The sequence below is a fragment of the Rattus norvegicus genome, chromosome 20 (assembly GCF_036323735.1).
Source record: "Rattus norvegicus strain BN/NHsdMcwi chromosome 20, GRCr8, whole genome shotgun sequence".
NCBI lineage: Eukaryota > Metazoa > Chordata > Mammalia > Rodentia > Muridae > Rattus > Rattus norvegicus.
In genome coordinates this window covers 43,993,993-44,014,270 of record NC_086038.1, presented here as the reverse complement: position 1 = coordinate 44,014,270, position 20,278 = coordinate 43,993,993, and the positions used below count along the sequence as shown (strand labels likewise).

Below are 20,278 nucleotides of genomic sequence, written 5' to 3'. Positions count from 1 at the left end.
TTGTCAGAGTCAACAGTAAAAGCTGAGAGTCCCCCTTAGATAAATTGAGCTAAGGTGCAAAGAAGACACTCAGACAAGACCAGGTGCTTGTGAGAAACAGAAACCAACTGAGGTGTCTGGAAGACCAACTGAGTCACTCTCCAACCTATTGAGCAGCCTGAAGGCTATACAGTGTGTTTTGGGTTCCCAGCTTTGTAAGCTGTCAGCCATGCTGTAGTGGGCCTGGGTGATGTAAGCCGTTTAGAGTAATTTATGCTCCTGTAAATTACTCTTCACCCATATTCCTGTAAGTAACCCCAATAAAACTCATTGGTTTATGGAGTTGGACTTTGGTGGTATTGGGGGTGAACAGACGTGTGTGTTGTATCTCCCCAGGAGAAGTTTGACATACACCAAGCACAGACTTGGAACACATACCTTCTCATCCAGTTCCTCTACGTCAGACAGGAGGCTTCTCAGTGTGTTCTCTGAGTTGTTTATCTGGATCTTTCTCAGGGTATACTGGTTTTCTCTTTCTGACAACCTTGTCTGTGGGGGGGGGGAGGGTTAAAATATTTTATTCATATTTATTTTTAGATTAAATATTTGTGTGGATCTTAGTGTCAATTTGTGAATGAGTGCAGTGTTTGCAGTGGCCAGAAGAGGGTGTTGGATTCCCTGGAGCTGGAGTTACAGACAGTTGTGAACCTCCACGTGTGTGCTAGGAATTGGACCCAGGTCCTCTGCAAGAACAGCCAGTGTTCTTAACCACTAAGAACATTTCTCCAGCCCATGACCTCTGTTCTTTATAGTCTGATCACAGAGTGCTGTAGAATTCTATTAAGGGTTGGGTAAACAGCTTCTGGACACTGAAAAATCTGCCATTTAATATTGTTCAGTGACCTCTGGCCAGGCACCGAGCTGGCTGCAGGGAAAGGGCACCCTTTTCTATTGTCGAAAACACTCTAATTAGGCTGGGAATCTGGCAAATTTCAATCTGATCAGGTACTAGAGAAACTCATCAAGTAATCAGGATCAAAGAAAATGGATTTTAGAAACACGCTTTCTTCCTCTGGGTGTAAAGAGATAATTCTCTCTCTCTCTCTCTCTCTCTCTCTCTCTCTCTCTCTTATTTTTTTTTGGATCACTCCCCCTGCCCCCTCTTGTTCGCACATTTTAGAAGCTTGGTGGAAATGCTGCTGTCCTGGGGCTACTTTGGATTAAGTCCATTAGGTGTGCCTTATGGGAAGGGTTGAGTATATTTACTGCCCTGGGTCTGGGCGAGTCTGAGTCTTATGTGTCCAGGCAGGGCAGTTTGGCAAGGCAGTTCCAAGTGCTCGCTAAGATCCCATGGGCACTCCAGTTTGCGACACTTATTTTAGTCTGCACTGCACATTTTCAGTCAACTGTGGGTATTGCTAATTTACCTGAACTCACAGAGCAATGGCTAGAGGTGAGGCACTGACAAAAACAATCGTAACCATTATGTTAGTTTGACTAATGAAAATAAATCGGTGTGCTGGTTTTGATTACCGTGAGCTTTTCCTCACTCCTCATATAACTGGGTATTATCTATGTTGAACCTACACCATCTATAACATAACCATGGAGCTCAGATGCCAACAGAGGTTGCTGAGAGGGATCCCGTGAAACTACAGTGAAAAGAGCAACATTCAGCCTACTTTGAGGAGGTGGATGGTAGAGTTCATGTCGGTCACGTGTCTATGGGCCGCAGCGCCGGAGGACACGCTCAGCAGCCCGGATTTGCTCTCTTCGATGGAGAGCGCTGCTAATCGCAGGTCGTCGGTCAAGTCCCAGACACACTTATCACAGCCTGGAGATGAAACAGGAAAGTCATTTCTGCAGAGCCAAAAGTCAGCCTGGAAGCACGTGACTTTAATGTGGACGCCATTGGCTAAGACCATGTCTAGTTTTGTTTCCCAAGGAGTTGATATGGCCATGTAGAACCAGTGTTTACCAAACCAAGTCACACATCGGGCAGGAGTCCCACATAAAACATAATGACAGGCTGGGACAGCAGGTTAATACAAACACTAATTGCTGACAGAAAGGACTATCGTGGGATGGGTAGAAAAGAAGCCCTTCCCACTTTTCCTACTAGCCCCCCCCCCCCATTCATTCATGTCAGCTTCCGGTGTTTACTTGGTGGCAGCTGGTAGAGCAGGCTGGTGGCCAAATATCATTCTTTTCTCATCAGTTTTTCTCAGTCACTCAGAGAATGCCAAACCTGCCTATGTGTCCCCCAGGGAGGGCCTGGCTCCTCTGGATGAACGAATCCTCAGAGCAGGTCTGTAGGGTACAATTGTTGGCTAACGTCATGTCTTGGTCTCTGAGATAGGTGCCAGGCTGAGACTAAACCTGGGCATGCTCAAGAGACAAGCCCCAATTTCTCCTCACTCCTCACCTTTCACACTGTGAGCCCCACCCAGGACCCAGCTGCCCTCCGCGGACACAATCAAAAAGAACACACACCAAGCCTCGAACCCTGTCTTGACCTCTTTGCACCTTGGGGGTTCCCAAGATTCTTCCCACGGGCTCTGCTGTTTTCTGCAGAGCTGATGGACACGAAAGGCTTAATGCATGCTAATTTGTTAATTTGTTATTAACTTAGTGCTACCTATAAGTGCCCTTAGACTGAATCCCCAGACGACACTTCCGGCTGCTGAAGGAAATGGTTAGGACTATATAGGCATCTGGCTCCTTTCAGTGATGCTGGTCAAGGGATGAAGGCAGCTTAGATAAGTGCAGACTTCGCCCTGCCGTGTATCACATCTCGGGCATCTTCTAGGATGTGGTAAACTGCAGTTTGATAATTTCTCTATAATTCAAGTACTCTGAGAAAAAAGCTTCCTTGCTCGTGAGTGACAGGGCAATTTAGGCAAAAGAGAAGGCAGCTCTCACTTGGTAAGTCCTTGTCAGTTTATAAATGTAGTCAGGCCTCAATTTGGGTGAGTCGGGAAGAACTGTTTAAGTTTCCTCGTCTTTCCGTTTCTACAGCTGCCGGGAAGCACCAGTCAGCCAATGCAGACAGGGCTCTGTCCTGAGAGCAAGAAGCTGAGCATGAGGACTAGAGAAGTAAGATGTCTAACGTCTGGGAGTGATGTCAGCAAGAGCTGTCTCACTGCTGAATGAGATCGAGAACACCAGGGACCTTTGTACAGGGTCCAGTATCCTGGGGCAAATACCAGGGGCTAAACCAGAGGTTTCAGGGAAAGTGATATCACATCCATCTTTACAGTTTTAAAATGTGTGTGTGTGTGTGTGTGTGTGTGTGTGCGCGCGCGCGCGCGTGTGCACACATGTACGCACGCTTGTGCCACAGTGTGCATGTGGAGGTCAGAGGATTTCTTGTGGTAATCAGTTCTTTTCTTCCACATTTTTGATTTTCTTTTAAACTACAAATGGTTCACAACACGTGTAGCATATTAGAGAAAGTGGGTTAGTCATGGTAAGTCATTTCCTTAGAGTTGGGCAGTCCTTGCCTGTAGGGAGTTCAAATCCTTCTTCCAAGCACTCTCCGGTTACGCTGTCACATGGGCCGCCCCCACAGTTGCACACTGAGGGAAACAAAAACACAGAGTAAGGAGTCACCTTTTAATGCCTAAAATAGGATGGTATTTCCACGGTTTCCAGAAACACTGGCTATTGGTGTGCAGTCCTGCTGTGGGGATTACTTATATCCATCCTGAAGAGTATGGAGTCTATGATATCTATGATGTCAAGATATAGGCCCTTTAACCAGTTTAATGCAGGTAAGAGAGATGTTAAAAAAATGACCTCTAAGCAAAACTGAATCTCACTTTCCTAGTATTCTTTTCCCGACTCTTTAGGATTCTACCCTAACACAACAGATGCTTCAGTCCCAAAAGGCCGAGGAAAATTTCACAAGGAAACAAGGGCCACAGAGCTCAGCATTCAACTTGAAATCGAAAGCTATCCTTCTCCTCACAGAGTTTCCACGGGCAGCGTTGGTCCCTGCCAGGTGTGAGGGAAGAGCCCCAGAGGGGAGAGTGCTAGGCTCAGAAGCAATTCTTGGCTGAGCTTTCGACCTCTGGCAAGACTGACTCCAAACCCCAAATGAGAGGTATCTGGGGAATGGATGCTAGGATTGATTCCAGGGAAAGAATTGGGAACATATTTACATGACTTTAAAAGCCATTCACCTACTGATGGTTTTCTGTAATGCCTTTTGAAAAACAAGAACAACATCCAATCTTAGCTGGCTTTTCATTTTTTGCTAGTTGTTTTTTAACCCCAGGGGGTTGAGGGGTGGGGAGCTGGCAAGGATTGGGATGGAACCAACCATATGGTTTCCTGTTGAGTTACACTCCCAATCCCCTCTGAGTTTCTGTGGGGAAGTAAATTTGTAACATTTTAAGAAGAATAATTCCTAGGCTGTCTCTGCTAGCCGGCCATAAGCTGCGACAGAGCTGTGAATTTCCCCTAAGGGAATAGTCACAGATTAGCTCCAAGGGGCACATCACTCATGAGTCAGCTATGCAATGCTCCACACAACGCAGATTATTAAACCCCTCTGCAATTTTCCAGAACGCATGCTGTAAGGGCACAAGGCCCTCTTCTCTCCCGTCCTTTCTAATAGTCAACCAGGGAGAAGAAGCACTTGGCTTCCGCCCTCCTTCCTCCTGAAGGAGAGCAGTTTAGTTTCCCCTCTGAAGGGCTTCACTCTATGCAGCAAATGGATGGGAGAAGTGCACACTGCGGTCGAACCGAAGCCTAAACCATTAGATTTCTTACAGTCTCTCCAAGATACTGACTGACAGTCTGAGGACATGGAGGGGGCCGTGTGTGTTCGTGCTTTGCAAATTTACTTAACTGGAATGTTAATTTTATTAAGCATAGCAGAAAGAGGAGACAGCTTCCAGCACAAAACAAATCACTCGAGCCACACCGGACACCCATGTTCCCTTCCATCAAAATCACCAATATGAACAGAATAAGACAGGAATCACTCTGCTCTTGTCTCTTGTGTATATCCACCCAGGGCTAAGGTTCAGTGGTAGCCTTGATGAGAAGGTCTAACTGGGGTAAATTTCAACGTATATTGCTCTAGATAAAAGTCAGGAGGACACTGACAATATTTCCTCAACAGAAATTCTTCACCTAAATTCAGTCTCGATGGAGAGCTATGCTGGCCACACAGCTGGCCGAGGGGTTTTCGATCTGTACCTGCACAGTTCTTGGCGATCCTGGCATCCCCGTAATAGCCAGGAGCACAGCGTTCACACTTGAACCCGGTGGTATTTCGTAAGCAGTTCCTGCACTGGCCAGTGATTTCATCACAGTCTTCAAAGATGAGGTTGGGATCCGAATTGCCACTGCAGTCACATTTCTTACAGGTGCTTCCGATGAGTAGGGGGTTTCCATAGTAACCAGGAGCACATCTGAAAGGCGTTAAACATGTTAAATGTTTTAGCATCCGTAGTTATCTCATTGTTCGAAAAAACCTTTCCTACATAGAAGAAATATATAGTGAATATTTGCCCACCTGGAATTCATTTGGAGTCTCCCATTTTATTAATACGACCAGACTTCTAAAAAATTACTGTTACTTATTTGATTATTTGTTTTGATTTTTGTGTGTCCCCTATACAGCCGAGGCTGGTCTTGAACTCATAATTCGGAGCCACTCTTTCTCAGTGTGTTGTAGGGTATTCAGGTTCCAGACACAGGAGTGTCTAGATGAATTCGTGTGAGGGCATCGTTGGCAATCTTACCGACTGGTGTGCATGGCTAGCATGTGATGGGTGGGGTCACATTTTGTCGTACTGCATTCTGCTTCTCTGCCAAGAGTGCACACACACCGGGAAGAGGTAGGACAAAGTCCAAAACTGGGAGTCTACAGCGGTTTCAGGTCTCCTCTCTTGGTACCCAGGTGCCGCTGGTATACCACAGGAGGGGAAGTTGGGAGGGGAAGTCAGGAACAGCTGCTGTCTACACTTTCCCTCAGGGTATCTATACTCCAGGCAGGAAAGGGGAAGGCAGAGCCCAGGACAAACAGAATCCAGCCTGGTTAGGAGGAAATGCTGAGAGTATGGGAGGAGCAGGAGGAAAGAAAACCTGTGGGAGTTTTAGCCAAGACTCTGTAAGGGGAAGGCCTTTCCTGTGGCAGTCATTAATGAAGCAGCTCTCTGAGATGATCCTTGCTTGTTCATATTGCTTTATTTGATGGTGGACGTGAACGCATAAGCTTTATTCGGGGTAAACCCAGGATTCTATACCTCTTCACGGGGGAAGTAATACCCAGGAAGGGAAGCTCATTGGCCAGGGTCAAGGCTATCTAGATACCTCATTAGCATGAAGAAGAATTCCAAGTGGTATGCTATGTGATTGATCGCCCGTGGTCCTCTCAGTGGTGTGTAGTGGTTTTATATTCCAATGCAGGAAGGGAGTGACTCCAGTGCCGCCATGGGATCTCTGAGATTCTCCGGGTCTGAGCTCGTTCAACCTGACCAGGTTTTATGCCTGCCTGGAGCACGGCCCCACATGCTCTATGACATCTGCTAAATGTATAGTAATGAGATGCATCAATGGGATCTCCACCGTGAATCAAATCATAACCTGCCCTGTTATAATCAACTGCTCCAGGAACCAAGTCGGTGCAGAATACTCTCCTAGCCCTAAGTGACCGACTTGCGAGTAATTCCTTGGGAGCTGTCCTAGTTAGGGTTACTTTTGCTATGATGAGACACCATGACCAAAAAGTCGTGGAGGAAAGGTTTTGGGGGGGCTTATACTTCCATATCATAGTCCATCGCTGAAGGAAGTCAGGACAGGTAGGTACTCAAGCAGGGCAGGAACTTGAGGGTAGGAGCTAATACAGAGGCCATGGAGGGCACTGCTTACTGGCTTGCACATCATAGATTGCTCAGCCTGCTTTTTTACAGAACTGAGAACCACCAACCTAGGGACTGGATCACCCACAATGGACTGGCCCCTCCCCCATCAATCACTAATTAGGAAAATGTCCTACAGTCAGATCCTATGAAAGCATTTTCTCAATTGAGGTTCCCTTCTTTCAGAAGACACTAGCGTGTGTCAGGCTAGTGTCATAAGTGTGACATAAGACTAGCTAGCACGGATGCATAGCCTAGATGCTTGCTTGCATGTCAGAGAAGTGCAGCAGACCAGAGCCCTAGCTACTGGCTGCCATCTTGTGATTGAGCAAAGGCAGTCTGGACCCAAAGTGTGTGGCAGGACTGAGAACACCAGAAATAATGAGTTTTGAATCCAGACTTTTGTTCTTCTAGGTGCTTTAGTATGCAAACTAGCAGAGACTGGTGTCTACTTGCATTTATTGAGGAGTAAGAGCCAATGTCTACATCATAGCAGCCTTTACAGAGGACACCCATCTAAGTGGGAGGCAGAGACTGAAATCTATTCAGACTTCACTCATAAGCCAAACTGTGTGCTCTGGATAAAGACTCCTCTGTCTGGAGACAAAACTGCCGTCATCTTCTTCCCCAAAGGCCCTATAAGAGATCCTGTTTTGAGAGATAAGACTGTTGGCTTTATTTAAGGGGACACCTGCCCCTAGGCTCCAATCATTTGTTAATAGACTGATAGCCTTCGGGGAACAAAGGACTTGAGTTTGCAGATCTTACTTTTGAAGGAAAAGTAGGAATTTGGATTCTGATGCATAATTGCTTTTCTGGAGATGAGCAGAGTCCGTCAAAGTTAAACTATATATGTCTGCTGGATGACTGTGGAACGGTCTTTGCTGCAGAGCCTAAAGCTAGAGTGGAGGATGGACTTAGAGTAGCTGAAGGTGGCATGGGGGCAGCTGGAAGAAACATATGGTTCCTCCTTAGAGGAGCTGATGGTCAGGCAGAGATATCAGTTCTCATGGGAAGAGGAAACATAAAGAGAAATCTAGGGGAGGGTTCTGAGTGTCACGGAAGTGACGTGAAAAGAAGTGGTGTTGGCCACTCTCAGACCAGACCTGAGAGACCAGAGACTGTGGCTGGATAGGTCTAGGGAGATGGTCTTGGGAGTGGACAATAAGGGAGTCCTTTCCAAAGAGATCAAACCATCAGGCCAGTGGTAATAAGATTCTGCATTAGAAAAAGCTTTCTCTTTGAGGTAAGAGAAGCACGATTCAGAACCTTTGGAAAAAGGATCAGTGAGTGCAAAGGACTCATATGTAACTCCAGGATCCTCTGACCACACTATTGATCAACACATGGTACGAGGCTTCTCAGCCTCTTCCTGATGTCTGTCTCTGGTGGAGCTGTAGTACTGGTATCCTTCAGTCTACATCTTTTGCCCAGGCGGCATCTCAGAGCTTCTGTGCCTACTCCTTCAGTTTCCACTGACAGCTGGGAGAAAGACCTCTCACATCTAGCGTTCTGAGGCCCAGAGGCTGCTCCGGTTTTCCTGGATCACATGGGAGGTCACAGTTCAAGGCTCAGACCTTCCAACCCCGATGTTCTTTCCCTTGCTCTACATTGCACCACACTGCCGCTGTTCTGAATGATGAATAAATTCACCCAACAGAGGGACAATTCATTTCCATTCTATGTAAGGCATAGGGGGGAGACAGGAAGAAGAAAAACACAGGGCTCCTGTCCTGAAAGAACAGGAAATGAATTAAACATAATATAACGTTCTTTACAAGCCTATGAAAAGGATGAGGATGAATGTAAGTTCTTCACACTCCACAAAGAAACACCCTGAGAGGAAATGTCCAATGAGCTTTGGTATTCATATTTCCTCATGTCTTTGTGCCTCAGATTTCTCTGGCCTTTGGTCTCCCGGCCAGCATAAATTATTCATCTATGGAGAATGTGACCGGATTGAATTTCTATCCTTTGCTGCAGTTCACCAAATAGAAAATATTAGACTTGGAAGTTCATTGAGATTGGATTTGGATCCACTTCAGTGTGCAGCTGGGAACCTTGAGGTCTTGCTTGGCTCATGGAGGCCAGATGCCAATTTCTTCATTTTCTCTATTGATTCTTGATTCCATTTGATCACCATAGGTTGTTTCCTGACAACCAATGGGGATCGACCTGGAGATGGTTCAGTTGGTAATGTGCTCGCTGTGCAAACAGGAGGCCTAGGTTTAATTTTCATTCAGCGTGCACACAGGTTAAAGCCTACAGGGTGGCACATGCCTGTGACCCCAGGATGAGGGAGATGGAGATGAGTAGATTCTTGGAGCTCATTGGCTGAATTAACAAAATCCAACTTCAGTGACCTCTGGCTTCCATATGCATGTACAGACGCATGGTGTGTACACACACACACACACACACACACACACACACACACACACACACTTCATGGAGGAGAACAAAGTTTTGTATCCTGTAAATTGTAGCCTCAATCACAATGGAAACCTTCTCTGAGTTTCAAGACCATCTGTTGGTGGTAGGTAGAGTCAACTCTCAAATTACAAGATAAACTTTGGGTCCTATAGACTTTACAGAACTAATGTACATATGCTTCCTTATTTATTGTCCTCTTCAAAACTCCATATTTATATGGGGATATATGGTATCTATCTATCTATTTATCTATCTATCTATCTATCTATCTATCTATCTATCTATCTATCTGGTCCATTCAATGCATGTTTAACCATCTCACATTAAAAAACATTTTTTCTTTTTTCTTCTTCTTTTTTTGTTTTTGTTTTGGTTTGTTTGTTTGTTTTGCTTTTTGAGACAGGGTCCTATGTAGCTTAGGTTGACCTTGAACTTGCTGTGTAGCAAAGAATGAACTTGACCCTTGAGTTCCTGGTTCTCCTTTCACCTCCTAGACACTAGGATTACAGGCCTGTATCACTGTGCCCAGCCTTAAGAAAAAGGCGGGGGTGGGGTGGGGGAGGGCGATTTGATCTATAGCTATTGTTCTGCCTCCTTCCTCCTCTGCTTTGTCCCCAAGGTGCACACAGCTGTCACTGAAAGTATTTTTTGAGGAAACCAAAACTCCTTGCTTGGCTAGCACAGAAATTTTTCTGGGAGGGTTACACTCTAGTTCTTGTTGAGGGTCAGTAAGAAGGGACTTCTTCTTCATGTTAGAAGCAGAATAGACCAGTGGATGGCCAAGGAGACAACCTGGGCTCCCAAACTGCTGAGCACAGCTATGCCTTCCGATGATGATGAGAAACTTCCTGAGATGGACATTGATTGATTACCACACTTGTTAATATTAAAACAGACTATTATAAAAAAAAGAGAGAGCAAATAGGCATCATCTAGATGTGCTTCATTTGTTTATCAAAGGCTGAGAAATAAGGCTAGCAAAATGTAAGTCTGTTTAAGATTAGAAGTCAAAAGGTTGGAGGCAAGGCAGAACTAGCACCCAGAACTCTATGAAAACAAGAGCTTGTTCAAAATACTTGGTGCCTTTTAGAGTGAACTGGGCCAAATTTCTGAATCTTCTTCACTGTTCTTTTCTATCTCCAAGACCATCATAAACAAAGTCATCCCACCATCGCCATCTCTGATGACACCATATACTCTGCTTGGGTCTCTTTGATGGTGTCATTTCTCTGTGTCACACTTTTGAGTGCTAAGTTCACTTCAGATTTGTTTTGGCTTCCCCCATTCTCCTCTAGTCCTCTAGCAACAGCACCTACACGGTAAATCTTCATAGGGTCTTAGTATGCTCCTTATTCTGCCACAATATTGAAAGGACAGAAATATACAATAAAAGTGTGTAATTAAAGGCAACTTAGGCCACTGAGGCAGAAGCACTGGGACCAACCAAGTTTGAGATCTGAAAAACTGCACTGAGTGTAAGGGCTCTGGATTTTGACATTGGATTTATCATTATGTTCTTAGATTGTTTCCTCACAGCTCTGTCAGCTTCCCCATTTTTCAAGTATATGTCTTGTGGACTGAAGGTCACACAAGAAGACTTGTGGATTTTCTAATTATATACAGCAGCGACCAACTTCCGTTTAAAGCTATTTAGGCAAAAACTATTCATCCAGTGAACATATACAGAGAGCATTCACTAAAGGTTAGTTATTACTGTTAGCATCACTGTTGTAGTCTTAGAATAGACGTATCTCAAGCTTTCATCTGGTAGATGAGAGAAGCAGATGCGCAACATGTAGGAGGAGACCAGGAGAGAGAGGGAGAGGAGTCATGGACACACTGTGTTGACAAGGTAGGTGGCTGCATTTGATCTATGTCCCTTCGCAGGACAAGAGACAGACTTAGCAAACTGTGTCTTATGTTTTAGACCTTTCGACTTACACACAGTGTGACTTCACTTGGAAGAATATTTCCATAGGCTAAAACCCTCCCAGTATTCATTGAAATGATCTTAGCATATTTCCAATTAAAAAACCAGGTGGAAAGTCCTTATGCCTGTGGCTTTCATAGGTCTGAAAAGAAACCAGAATGGAATTTCAAATAGAGTATGAACAAAGCTAAGGGAAATCAGAGGGCCAGAGAGAGGACTCCGAGGTTAAGAGCTCTTGTTGTTCTTGCCGAGGATCGAGGTTTTGATCTTAGCACCCATATCTTAGTTGACAACCATCAGCTCTACTTCCAAGGGATCTGATATGCACGTCTGGTCTCCTTAGGCATATACATACGTACAGGCAAGCTTTCATGAAGACAAAATAGCAATCATACTTTATAAAGCAACAACCAATCAGATTCAAGTGAATAGTAATTCAAGGTGACAGATGATGTCTCGATGCAGCGTAGGGCTTACAATGTGCTGTGATGTGGGATCGTGAGGTAGTGTCTCACTTTGTTGCCCTGGTTGGCCCTGAACTGGGCTCAATCCTACTGTCTCAGGTACATGCGACTGCAAGTATTTGTGTGCACCTGCACCTGGCATTAGCCCTGACTGTTTATTGTTTTCTGTGAGTGGTTTTTCTGGTGTCTTCTCCCGTAGCCTTGATGCTCCTTATCAATAAGAGACTTCCTCCAGAACCATTCCACCCTGTACCGTGAGACCATGTTTTGATGTAAAGGACCTCTGCACATTCTCCATAGGTGAAGAGAGTGCGAAGTGGAGAGTTGGGGAGGGCAGGAAAGAGCAGATGGAGCTGAGAGGGTTTCTTACGCTGACCCTTTCCATGCAGGTGGTAGATTCTGGAAGGAAAGCTTTCTTCTAGTCCCTAAGTGGATGGTGGATGCAGAGCCTTTCAGAAGGATCTAAGAGGTTAGCATGTCTCCACTGCACCTCAGAGGTTTGTTTAAATGATTGTTGTACTGGCTGGTTTTGTGTGTCAACTTGACACAAGCTGGTGTTGTCACAGAGAAAGGAGCCCCAGCTGAGGAAATGCCTCCATGAGACCCAGTTGTAGGGCATTTTCTCAATTAGTGATCAAGGAGGGAGGGCCCAGCCCATTGTGGGTGGTGCCTTCCTTGGGCTGGTGGCCCTGGGTTCTATAAGAAAGCAAGCTGAGCAAGCCAGGGGAAGCAAGCCAGGAAGTAACATCCCTCCATGGCCTCTGGATCAGCTCCTGCTTCCTGCCCTGCGTGAGTTCCAGTCCTGACTTCCTTTGGTGATGAACAGCAATGTGGAAGTGTGAGCTGAATAAACCCTTTCCTCCCCAACTTGCTTCTTGGTCATGTTTGTGCAGGAATAGGAACTCTGACTAAGATAATTACCTTAAACAGGAGGGCATTCAGGAAAACCAGTGCAAAGACATAAGAATAACTTTAATGTGTTTACCCCAAGTGTTCAAATCCTGACTCCGTATCCCCTGCCCCCAGTAGTAACATGGCTTCAGACAAGTCCCTTGGCACAGTTTCCTCATCAGCACAATGACAAAATGTGACCTCGAGGATGTAAGAGATGAGTTGTGGGTGACACTAATGCCCTCACAATGTGTAAGGTAAGGGACTCAGGAGGATGAATCCACTCATTGCAGGCACACACGATGCCAGGGGTGGACGTGAGACAATGGCTACAATGACTCTTGCCACCAGCTACCGCCACTGAGCATTGGCGAGGCTCCAGGGGGCTGTTCTTCACCCCTGGCAGTATTAGCTCATAGCCGGTGGTGAGGTTGGTCCTTCCATCCCCCATTGTGTGGGAGTGGCCATCAACACTGAGAGAAGTCAAATAACTTCCCCCAGAGCATCGCAGAGTGATTGGGACACAGCATAATGATCAATTTCTTCAACACTCACCTTCTGCTTTCGAAACTAGTGCTCTTTCTAGTCTTAAAATAAATTTTAAATTTTTGTGTATTTTATTTTTAATTAATTTTTTGCATGCAATTAATGGGTTTGTGATGGCATTCTCTCTCATTCTCTCTCTCTCTCTCTTACACACACACACACACACACACACACACACACATACACACACACAATTATACTTTTAAAAAATTTGTCCTCCATCTGTCTTCTTCTCATCCTCTTGGTCTCCTTCCTTCCCCAAACGGCCCTGCCTTCTGTTTTCATTATATATATATATATATATATATATATATATATATATATATATATATATTCTCACTACTTTTCTTATACACCTGCCTTATACTTTTCCTTTCTTGCTTCTTAATTCCCTTGCTATTTTCATGTCACGCACACACACTTGTCTGTTTAAGTCTATGTTCTGAGGAAAACCATGCAAAAGCCGATCTTCTAGAATCTGGCTCGGTTTGCTAAACATACGTGCCTCTCTCCAGTTTCATCTATTCTGCCCTGCAAATGTCATAATTTAGCTCTGCTTAAGACCTGAATAAAATCCTGTGGCATATATGCGTATTTTCTTATTTACGTATCCACTGACAGCTCTCAGCTTGCTCCGTCTCTTGCTTACTGTGAACAGAGCAGCGATAAACGTAGCCATGTAAGAGTCTCTGTGGTGGACTGGACTCAGAATCCCTTTACTGTGTAATGCTCAACTGGAGTTCTTTCTACAACATAAATTTCCAAGGGCAGGATAAACATCATATCAGCCCCTGGCCTACTGGGTAATGGCAGATCCCACGAGCTTCTGATGCGTGCAGGGTAATTATTTATCTGCAATCACATGTCTGTCGTGGGCATGCTGCCCTGCATCAGGGTGGGAACCCCTGTTTTCCCCATCGAAGTCTCGTGTGTACCAGACACTTGATCAGCAGGGCCGTTAACTCCTCCTGGCAAACACTGGAAAGGTCCATTAGCCATATGCTTTGTCCTAATCAAACTATACGGAATTTAACTTCAGACGTAGGAGACAAAGCCCCACCCGCCCTTGCCTGTTACGCAATCATCTCAGATTTATGGAGCTAGAGAATGAGTAAATCGTGTGCCTCGGGTTTCTGTCTCCAAATAAGGAGGCATGCAATGATTGTGTCACAAATATTAATTAATCACCCCACAGGATCTCTTTTGCCAATCCTCCTATAGAATGAAAGTCACGTGGGTGGGTCCTCAGCTCTCAGTTTCCCTCCTGTAACATTAATGAGAAGGAAATGTCCACTCACCAGATACAAGAATTACCTACATCCTGTACTTTTAAAAGTTAGCGTAGCAACATAGAGACCTTTTTCCTTTACCACAAGCTGTGGCTGCTTTTGAATTTCGGAACTACACTCTGAGAGATGCAAGGCCATTTCTCAGAAGACAGCTTGTAATTAAGGATTTACTTCTGAAGGCACAGGCTGGGTTTGTGAACCCCACTGAGGAGCTGGCCGGCATATGTTGTCCACGAGGCGAGAAGCCTATGGATAGGCTGCTAGACTGAATGTTTGACTTGTAACCCTGTCCCTTCCCTTCCTGTCTTTATGGAATTATAACATCATGAGGCCAGTGTTCACGGTGTCTCTGCTATGAAGACTTCTCTGTGAGATTCTTTTAGTTAAAGACGTTTCATCTTCGAGAACTGTGAGCAACTGACAGATGGGATGGACGGCAAATATCTCGCTAGGAAATCATTCGGGGGGAAGTCTCCCATGCTTAGCTCCTGAGGTCTTTCTTCAAACCACAGAGACACTAAAAAGAATATTTTGTGCAAGCGCCCAACAGGGATTCAGAACACGTGAGCTTGCGGGTTTTATTTTATAAGAGGAAGATTAACCAGTGGGTTAAATAACTAGTTAATTTTTTGTCCATTTCTCAGTATATGATCAATAGAGGACGAGAGAGAGGGAGAGAGAGGGGGAGAGGGGGAGGGAGAAGGAGAGGGGGAGGAAGAGGGAGAGGGACAGGGAGAGGGAGGGGGCAGGGAGAGGGAGAGGGAGAGGGAGGGGGCAGGGAGAGGGAGAGGGAGAGGGAGATCACTTTCTACTTATTCAGAAAGTTTTACTCTTTATCGGAGAGACATTAATTATAGCACTGGTTTGTAGTGTTGGAGAGAGCAGATACTGTTACCAGAGACTCTTCTCAGCACACCCATATTCACTTCCTTCCGACCCTGTCAATTCATCCTGAGATCTGACCCTGGTCTGGACCTCTATCGTAGCTGTACTGGACACAAGGTTTGAGGACACCCCAAGTTGTGCATCAACCTCCAACCTCCAAACCTTTTAAAGAGAAACATGGCAGAGCCTACACACACATACACACAGCTTCATACACACACAGAAAGCTTCCTACAGGAAAAAAAAATAAAGATTTTTTTCTATTTACCTTTCACAGTTAGGCCCAGCATAGTTTTCTTTACACATACACCGAACAGCTCCGTTTTTCCTGAAGCAGGATTCTGCAAAGCTAGAATCGTGACACATTAGAAGGCGTTTCAACATCATTGATCTGTGATGCTGGAGAAGGGGGCTGGCTGAACCTTGGGTTAGGTCACTTCTACCTGCCTGTTTCCCAGTGAGTGGGGTATAATTAAATTCTTACCTTTCAGGGGAGACTGGACCAGCAAGCTCAGGCTGAAAGCCCTACTCCATGTGGGGCTGTCTCCCAGACTACCATTATGTATCTCTATATAGAGGTGATTTATTAGTTGTGCGTGAAGCTGTGGGAATTTCTAGCATAGTAGGTTTTATATACATATATATACACACATATATATAAGTATTCAAATATATTCAAATATATAATAACTTAAGCTCAAATATATAAATATTCAAATATACAATATATATTCAAACATATAACTTCAATTCACATATAGAAATATTCAAATATAAATATATATGCAAACACATATATGCAAATATATAAATATATATTCAAATATGTATAAAATATTTTCCTTTCAAATGCAAATTTAAAATATATGCTCAAAAAATGGAAATAGAAAATTTACTGATAACTTTAGATTTGTATAGAATTCTCTCAAATTTCCACCACTTTCTGTGTAGCGTTAGAAGTCTCTGCCTAGCTTTTCTACACTCAGCCTCTGTTTTTAAAGATCAGGAGCCAGCCCTAAATGATATCCACGGAGCCTTAACCTTTTTCTCTGTGTACTTTAAATCTTAGGACTAAGGGTCAAGGGGTCAAAGTAGATCGAAGAGCCAAAAGCAAGTCCTCAAGAAAGAAATAGAATCCATAATAAAAATATCTGTATCTATAACTATTTATATCTATATGTCACCAATCTCCTCTCAAATTCCTCTTCTCCTTCTTCTCCTTTCTCCTGCTTACTCTTTCTTCTTTTTTCTTAAGTTAGTAAAAAAAAAATAATCAAGATATAAAACAGAAAAGTAATAAAAACATATCAGTGCAGCAAAATAAATAGCTATCCTAACTTATTGGGACAGAAGGGATGGAGGGATACTATTTCAAGGATGGGAAATTTCACAGTGAGACACAAGTCCCGTGAGAGGTGGGTATGACTTCAGTGTGTGACTTTAATGTGTGACTTTTGCATCTGGTTTGGCTCCTGTACTGTGCGATCAGAGTACAGTTCCTCTGTACTCTGCACGTGTCAGCAATTTTACCCTAATGACGGTTGAGGAAAAGCAAATGCATTTGTCTGCTTTGTTCAAAGGTGGTTCTTTAAAATCGGGATGAAAACCATGTATGCTCCTCATTCTAAGGAACACTCACGATTTATTTTCTCAGCAGTTCGGTAAAAAAGAAAAACATTGCAATGATACTGCGTTCCCTTGGCATCCTGCATTTTATTCTCTCTGAGTTTCTTCCTCGGCTGACCTAAAGAAGTCTTGCCCATTGCATCCAGAAAAAGAACAAATATTCGTGCATCTTTCTTTGAAGGTGTTCCCTCCAGCCAGCCTACAGCACAAAGAGGAGCCGTCTGCCTTGGGTATCTGGAGTCCTTTGCATTTGTTTGACGTCCTACAGTTTCAAGCAAACCTCATTTTCCTTAAGTGCAGTGATTAGCATAGCTGCCCTAAGACACGGAGGAAAGGGGGTCAGTCCTAGAATAAACAATCGGACTCTATGCACATGGTCCTGGGAACCACGTCAGGGCTGTTGACTGATTTCCATGGTGCAGCCTCTGAGGCAGGGTGGTACCAGCCATGGATGCTCAGTTGTGTTTGTACTAGCACTGACTGCTTGTGGTTTAGAATACGGAAATTCCTATTGTTGGATGTGAAGATGAAAACCTGATGCCTTCTTCAGTCCACTCTGACCTCTGCGGTGCCCTCTGCAAGTGGGAAGGTGGATTTGCTCTGGGAAAACCCTAAGGTTTAAGGAGGAATAGACATTAAAAAAATGTTTGCTTACATGTCTCAAGTATTACCTCCTTGCTTAAAAATAACATGTACTTTTCCTTTAGCTCCCTCTCCCTCTCCCTCCCCCCCTCCCCTCTTCCCCTCCCCCTCCCTCTCCCTCTCCCTCTGCCTGTGAGCCTGCTTGAGGATACCCGGGGAGGCCTGGAGAGGTTGTCTGTCTCTTAGAGCTAGAGTTACAGGTAATAGAAAATAGCAGTATGGATAGTTTTTAAAAACTGAAAATGACAGTGGGACACTTGACTTTTTGTAATATAACCGATTAATGCTTACGATGGCTTATCAGCTAAATCAATACTAAAAGAAGACCCAAATTAGACCTTTTGGGGACAGAGCTAAATCTTGTCAGTCTTGCGATGAGAAACTAACCCTTTCCTGTCCCTGTGAAGCCAGGTTTCCTCCGCTAGGGAGCCATGGCTCCTGCAGACGAATGTGCCAATATCTCAGAGGCCTCCCAAACCCACTCTTCCTGCCCCAACAAAAGGTTGCTTACTCACGGATAGCATAATTTTGTGTTTGCTTTAATTTTCTGCAGACTTTATTGTAACACAGAGGAGATCATAAGTTTTTGTGCATGTGAACATGCTTCCAACTTGGGAATGAATTCCTGAGGACTTTCAGCTGCTGCTTCGGATCCTAGTTGTGTGGTCTCGCCATGTTTTTGGAAACCGCTTCTGAGCTGAGGGCTAGAGACTCATTACCCAGCCGTCAATTTCTGCTGCTTTTATCAGAAGGGGCTAACAGCCGGAAGCAGTACTTCTTGCTCAACTAAAATACCGGATAATCCGTCTCAGAAGGGAAGGGGCCATTTGCTGTAAGCATGTAAAATCTGCTGTACTTTTAACCTAGCGAAATACGGCTTTCAGCTGTTGGATAGATACACTACTGGCAAGAAATACCAGGCTTGTATTGGCACACGGTAAGTGCCTAAGAGGTATTTTGCCTGATTTCATGTAGACCAAGGTCCTCAGTCTGTAGGGAACCATATTTTAAAGATTTGATAGCTTAAGACACTAATGTCAGATAATCACGATGAGGAAGACCCACCATGTAACTGGAGCAGAAGCACAAAAGCAGGGAGATGCAACGAAGAGGTTTAAGATTGCTTTCCCAGAAATGGAAGAGCTTGAAGGGGCTCGAGACCCCATATGTACAACAATGCCAAGCAACCAGAGCTTCCAGGGATTAAGCCACTACCCAAAGACTATACATGGACTAACCCTGGACTCTGACCTCATAGGTAGCAATGAATATCCTAGTAAGAGCACCAGTGGAAGGGGAAGCCCTGGGTCCTGCTAAGACTGAACCCCCAGTGAACTAGACTGTTGGGGGGAGGGTGGCAATGGGGGGAGGGCTGGGAGGGGAATACCCATAAGGGGAGGGGGAGGGGGATGTTTGCCCGGAAACCGGGAAAGGGAATAACACTCGAAATGTATATAAGAAATACTCAAGCTAATAAAAAAAAAAAAGATTGCTTTCCCAATTCCTGTTACTGTCTAAAGAAATCGTCTAAGCTCAGAGCGTCTACATCCTTTTCTGAGCAGATAGTGGTATACGGCCTCTTCATAGGGGTGAATGAGCGAAGCTTGTTATTAGGAACTTAGAAGTAAATATATTTAAGTGCAGTAAATCTTAAGTGTGGGAAAAGTCTCCTCAGAGGCGGTTAGGATCGGTATTTGAGAACAGAATTTTAATGAGCCTTTAAAGACTACACCCCAATGAGGCTCATAAATCAGGGCATTCCTGAGCGAAAATAACAGAACGTTAATGTTTGTGCTCTTTCTTCCCCTCTCAGGACCGTTTATCTTACACACATTACTGACACTGTCGGACGCGACAGGTCACTAAGTCTGAAGCAGTTAATGGTTTCCGAAAGACACAACTGTAGATGTTCTGACTTTGCTGGCTGGCAGGCATGCTGTAAGATTTGAACGTAGTTGAGTCCTCAAGTGACTACGCAAGACCAGGGGGATTCTGGTCGCCATTTTTCTTTTCCCACCTTATCAGGGTGTATAGAGGGCAGTTCTTTGGGCCCTTCTTGGTGTGTGCATACATGTTCATGTGTGTTTGCTTGTGTGTGTGTGTGTGTGTGTGTGTGTGTGTGTGTGTGTGTAGCTGAGAAGTTGATGTGAAATGTGCTCAGTGATTGCTCTAGAATCCTCTCCAGCTTATGTCCCAAGGCAGGTTCTTTCATGTACTTATGAGGACCAGCACAGCATTTGGATTCCCAGACCCAGTATAAATGAGCTGGGAACTCAATGATTCAGTTAGTCGACCTAACCAGATTGCTCTGTGATCTTCTGAATGCTGGGGCTAAGGGCAAGCTGCCACACCGGCCTAGCCTCATTTATACTGGGTCTGGGAATCCGAATCCTGGTCCTCATAAGTACATGGCAAGTATTTTATCCATTGAGATGTCTTCTCAGCCCAGTACTTGGACTCCTTAAAGTAATTCATTAATTTACTTTCTGCAATTACTATCCATTGTAAATATTGCCTATAAGAATAACAATGTCTGGCTCAGAGTATTAGAAAAGTTACTATGTTCTATGTTTAGCTTTCTCCTGTGTTCAAGACACCTGCCCACATGGCCCACACATGACACCACGCCCAGTCTCACAGCCCTACTGTGGGTCCTCACACCTTACTTTAATTTACTTACTAAAGAAAAATCTGAGTTCAAAGCAGGCAAAACCAAAA

General features: G+C 44.6%; 1 protein-coding gene across 1 annotated transcript in view; it reads right to left on the bottom strand.

Annotated features, from left to right (window-relative positions):
• The window catches only part of Lama4 (laminin subunit alpha 4), a 141,075-nt gene that overhangs the window by 73,702 nt on the left and 47,095 nt on the right, over window positions 1-20,278 (bottom strand). The window contains exons 4-8 of the mRNA NM_001309447.1: window positions 15,561-15,641; window positions 5,188-5,402; window positions 3,483-3,557; window positions 1,662-1,813; window positions 418-528 (exon numbers count right to left, since the gene is read on the bottom strand). Coding sequence (NP_001296376.1) covers window positions 418-528; window positions 1,662-1,813; window positions 3,483-3,557; window positions 5,188-5,402; window positions 15,561-15,641 — 634 coding nt within the window. The remainder of the gene's footprint in view (window positions 1-417; window positions 529-1,661; window positions 1,814-3,482; window positions 3,558-5,187; window positions 5,403-15,560; window positions 15,642-20,278) is intronic.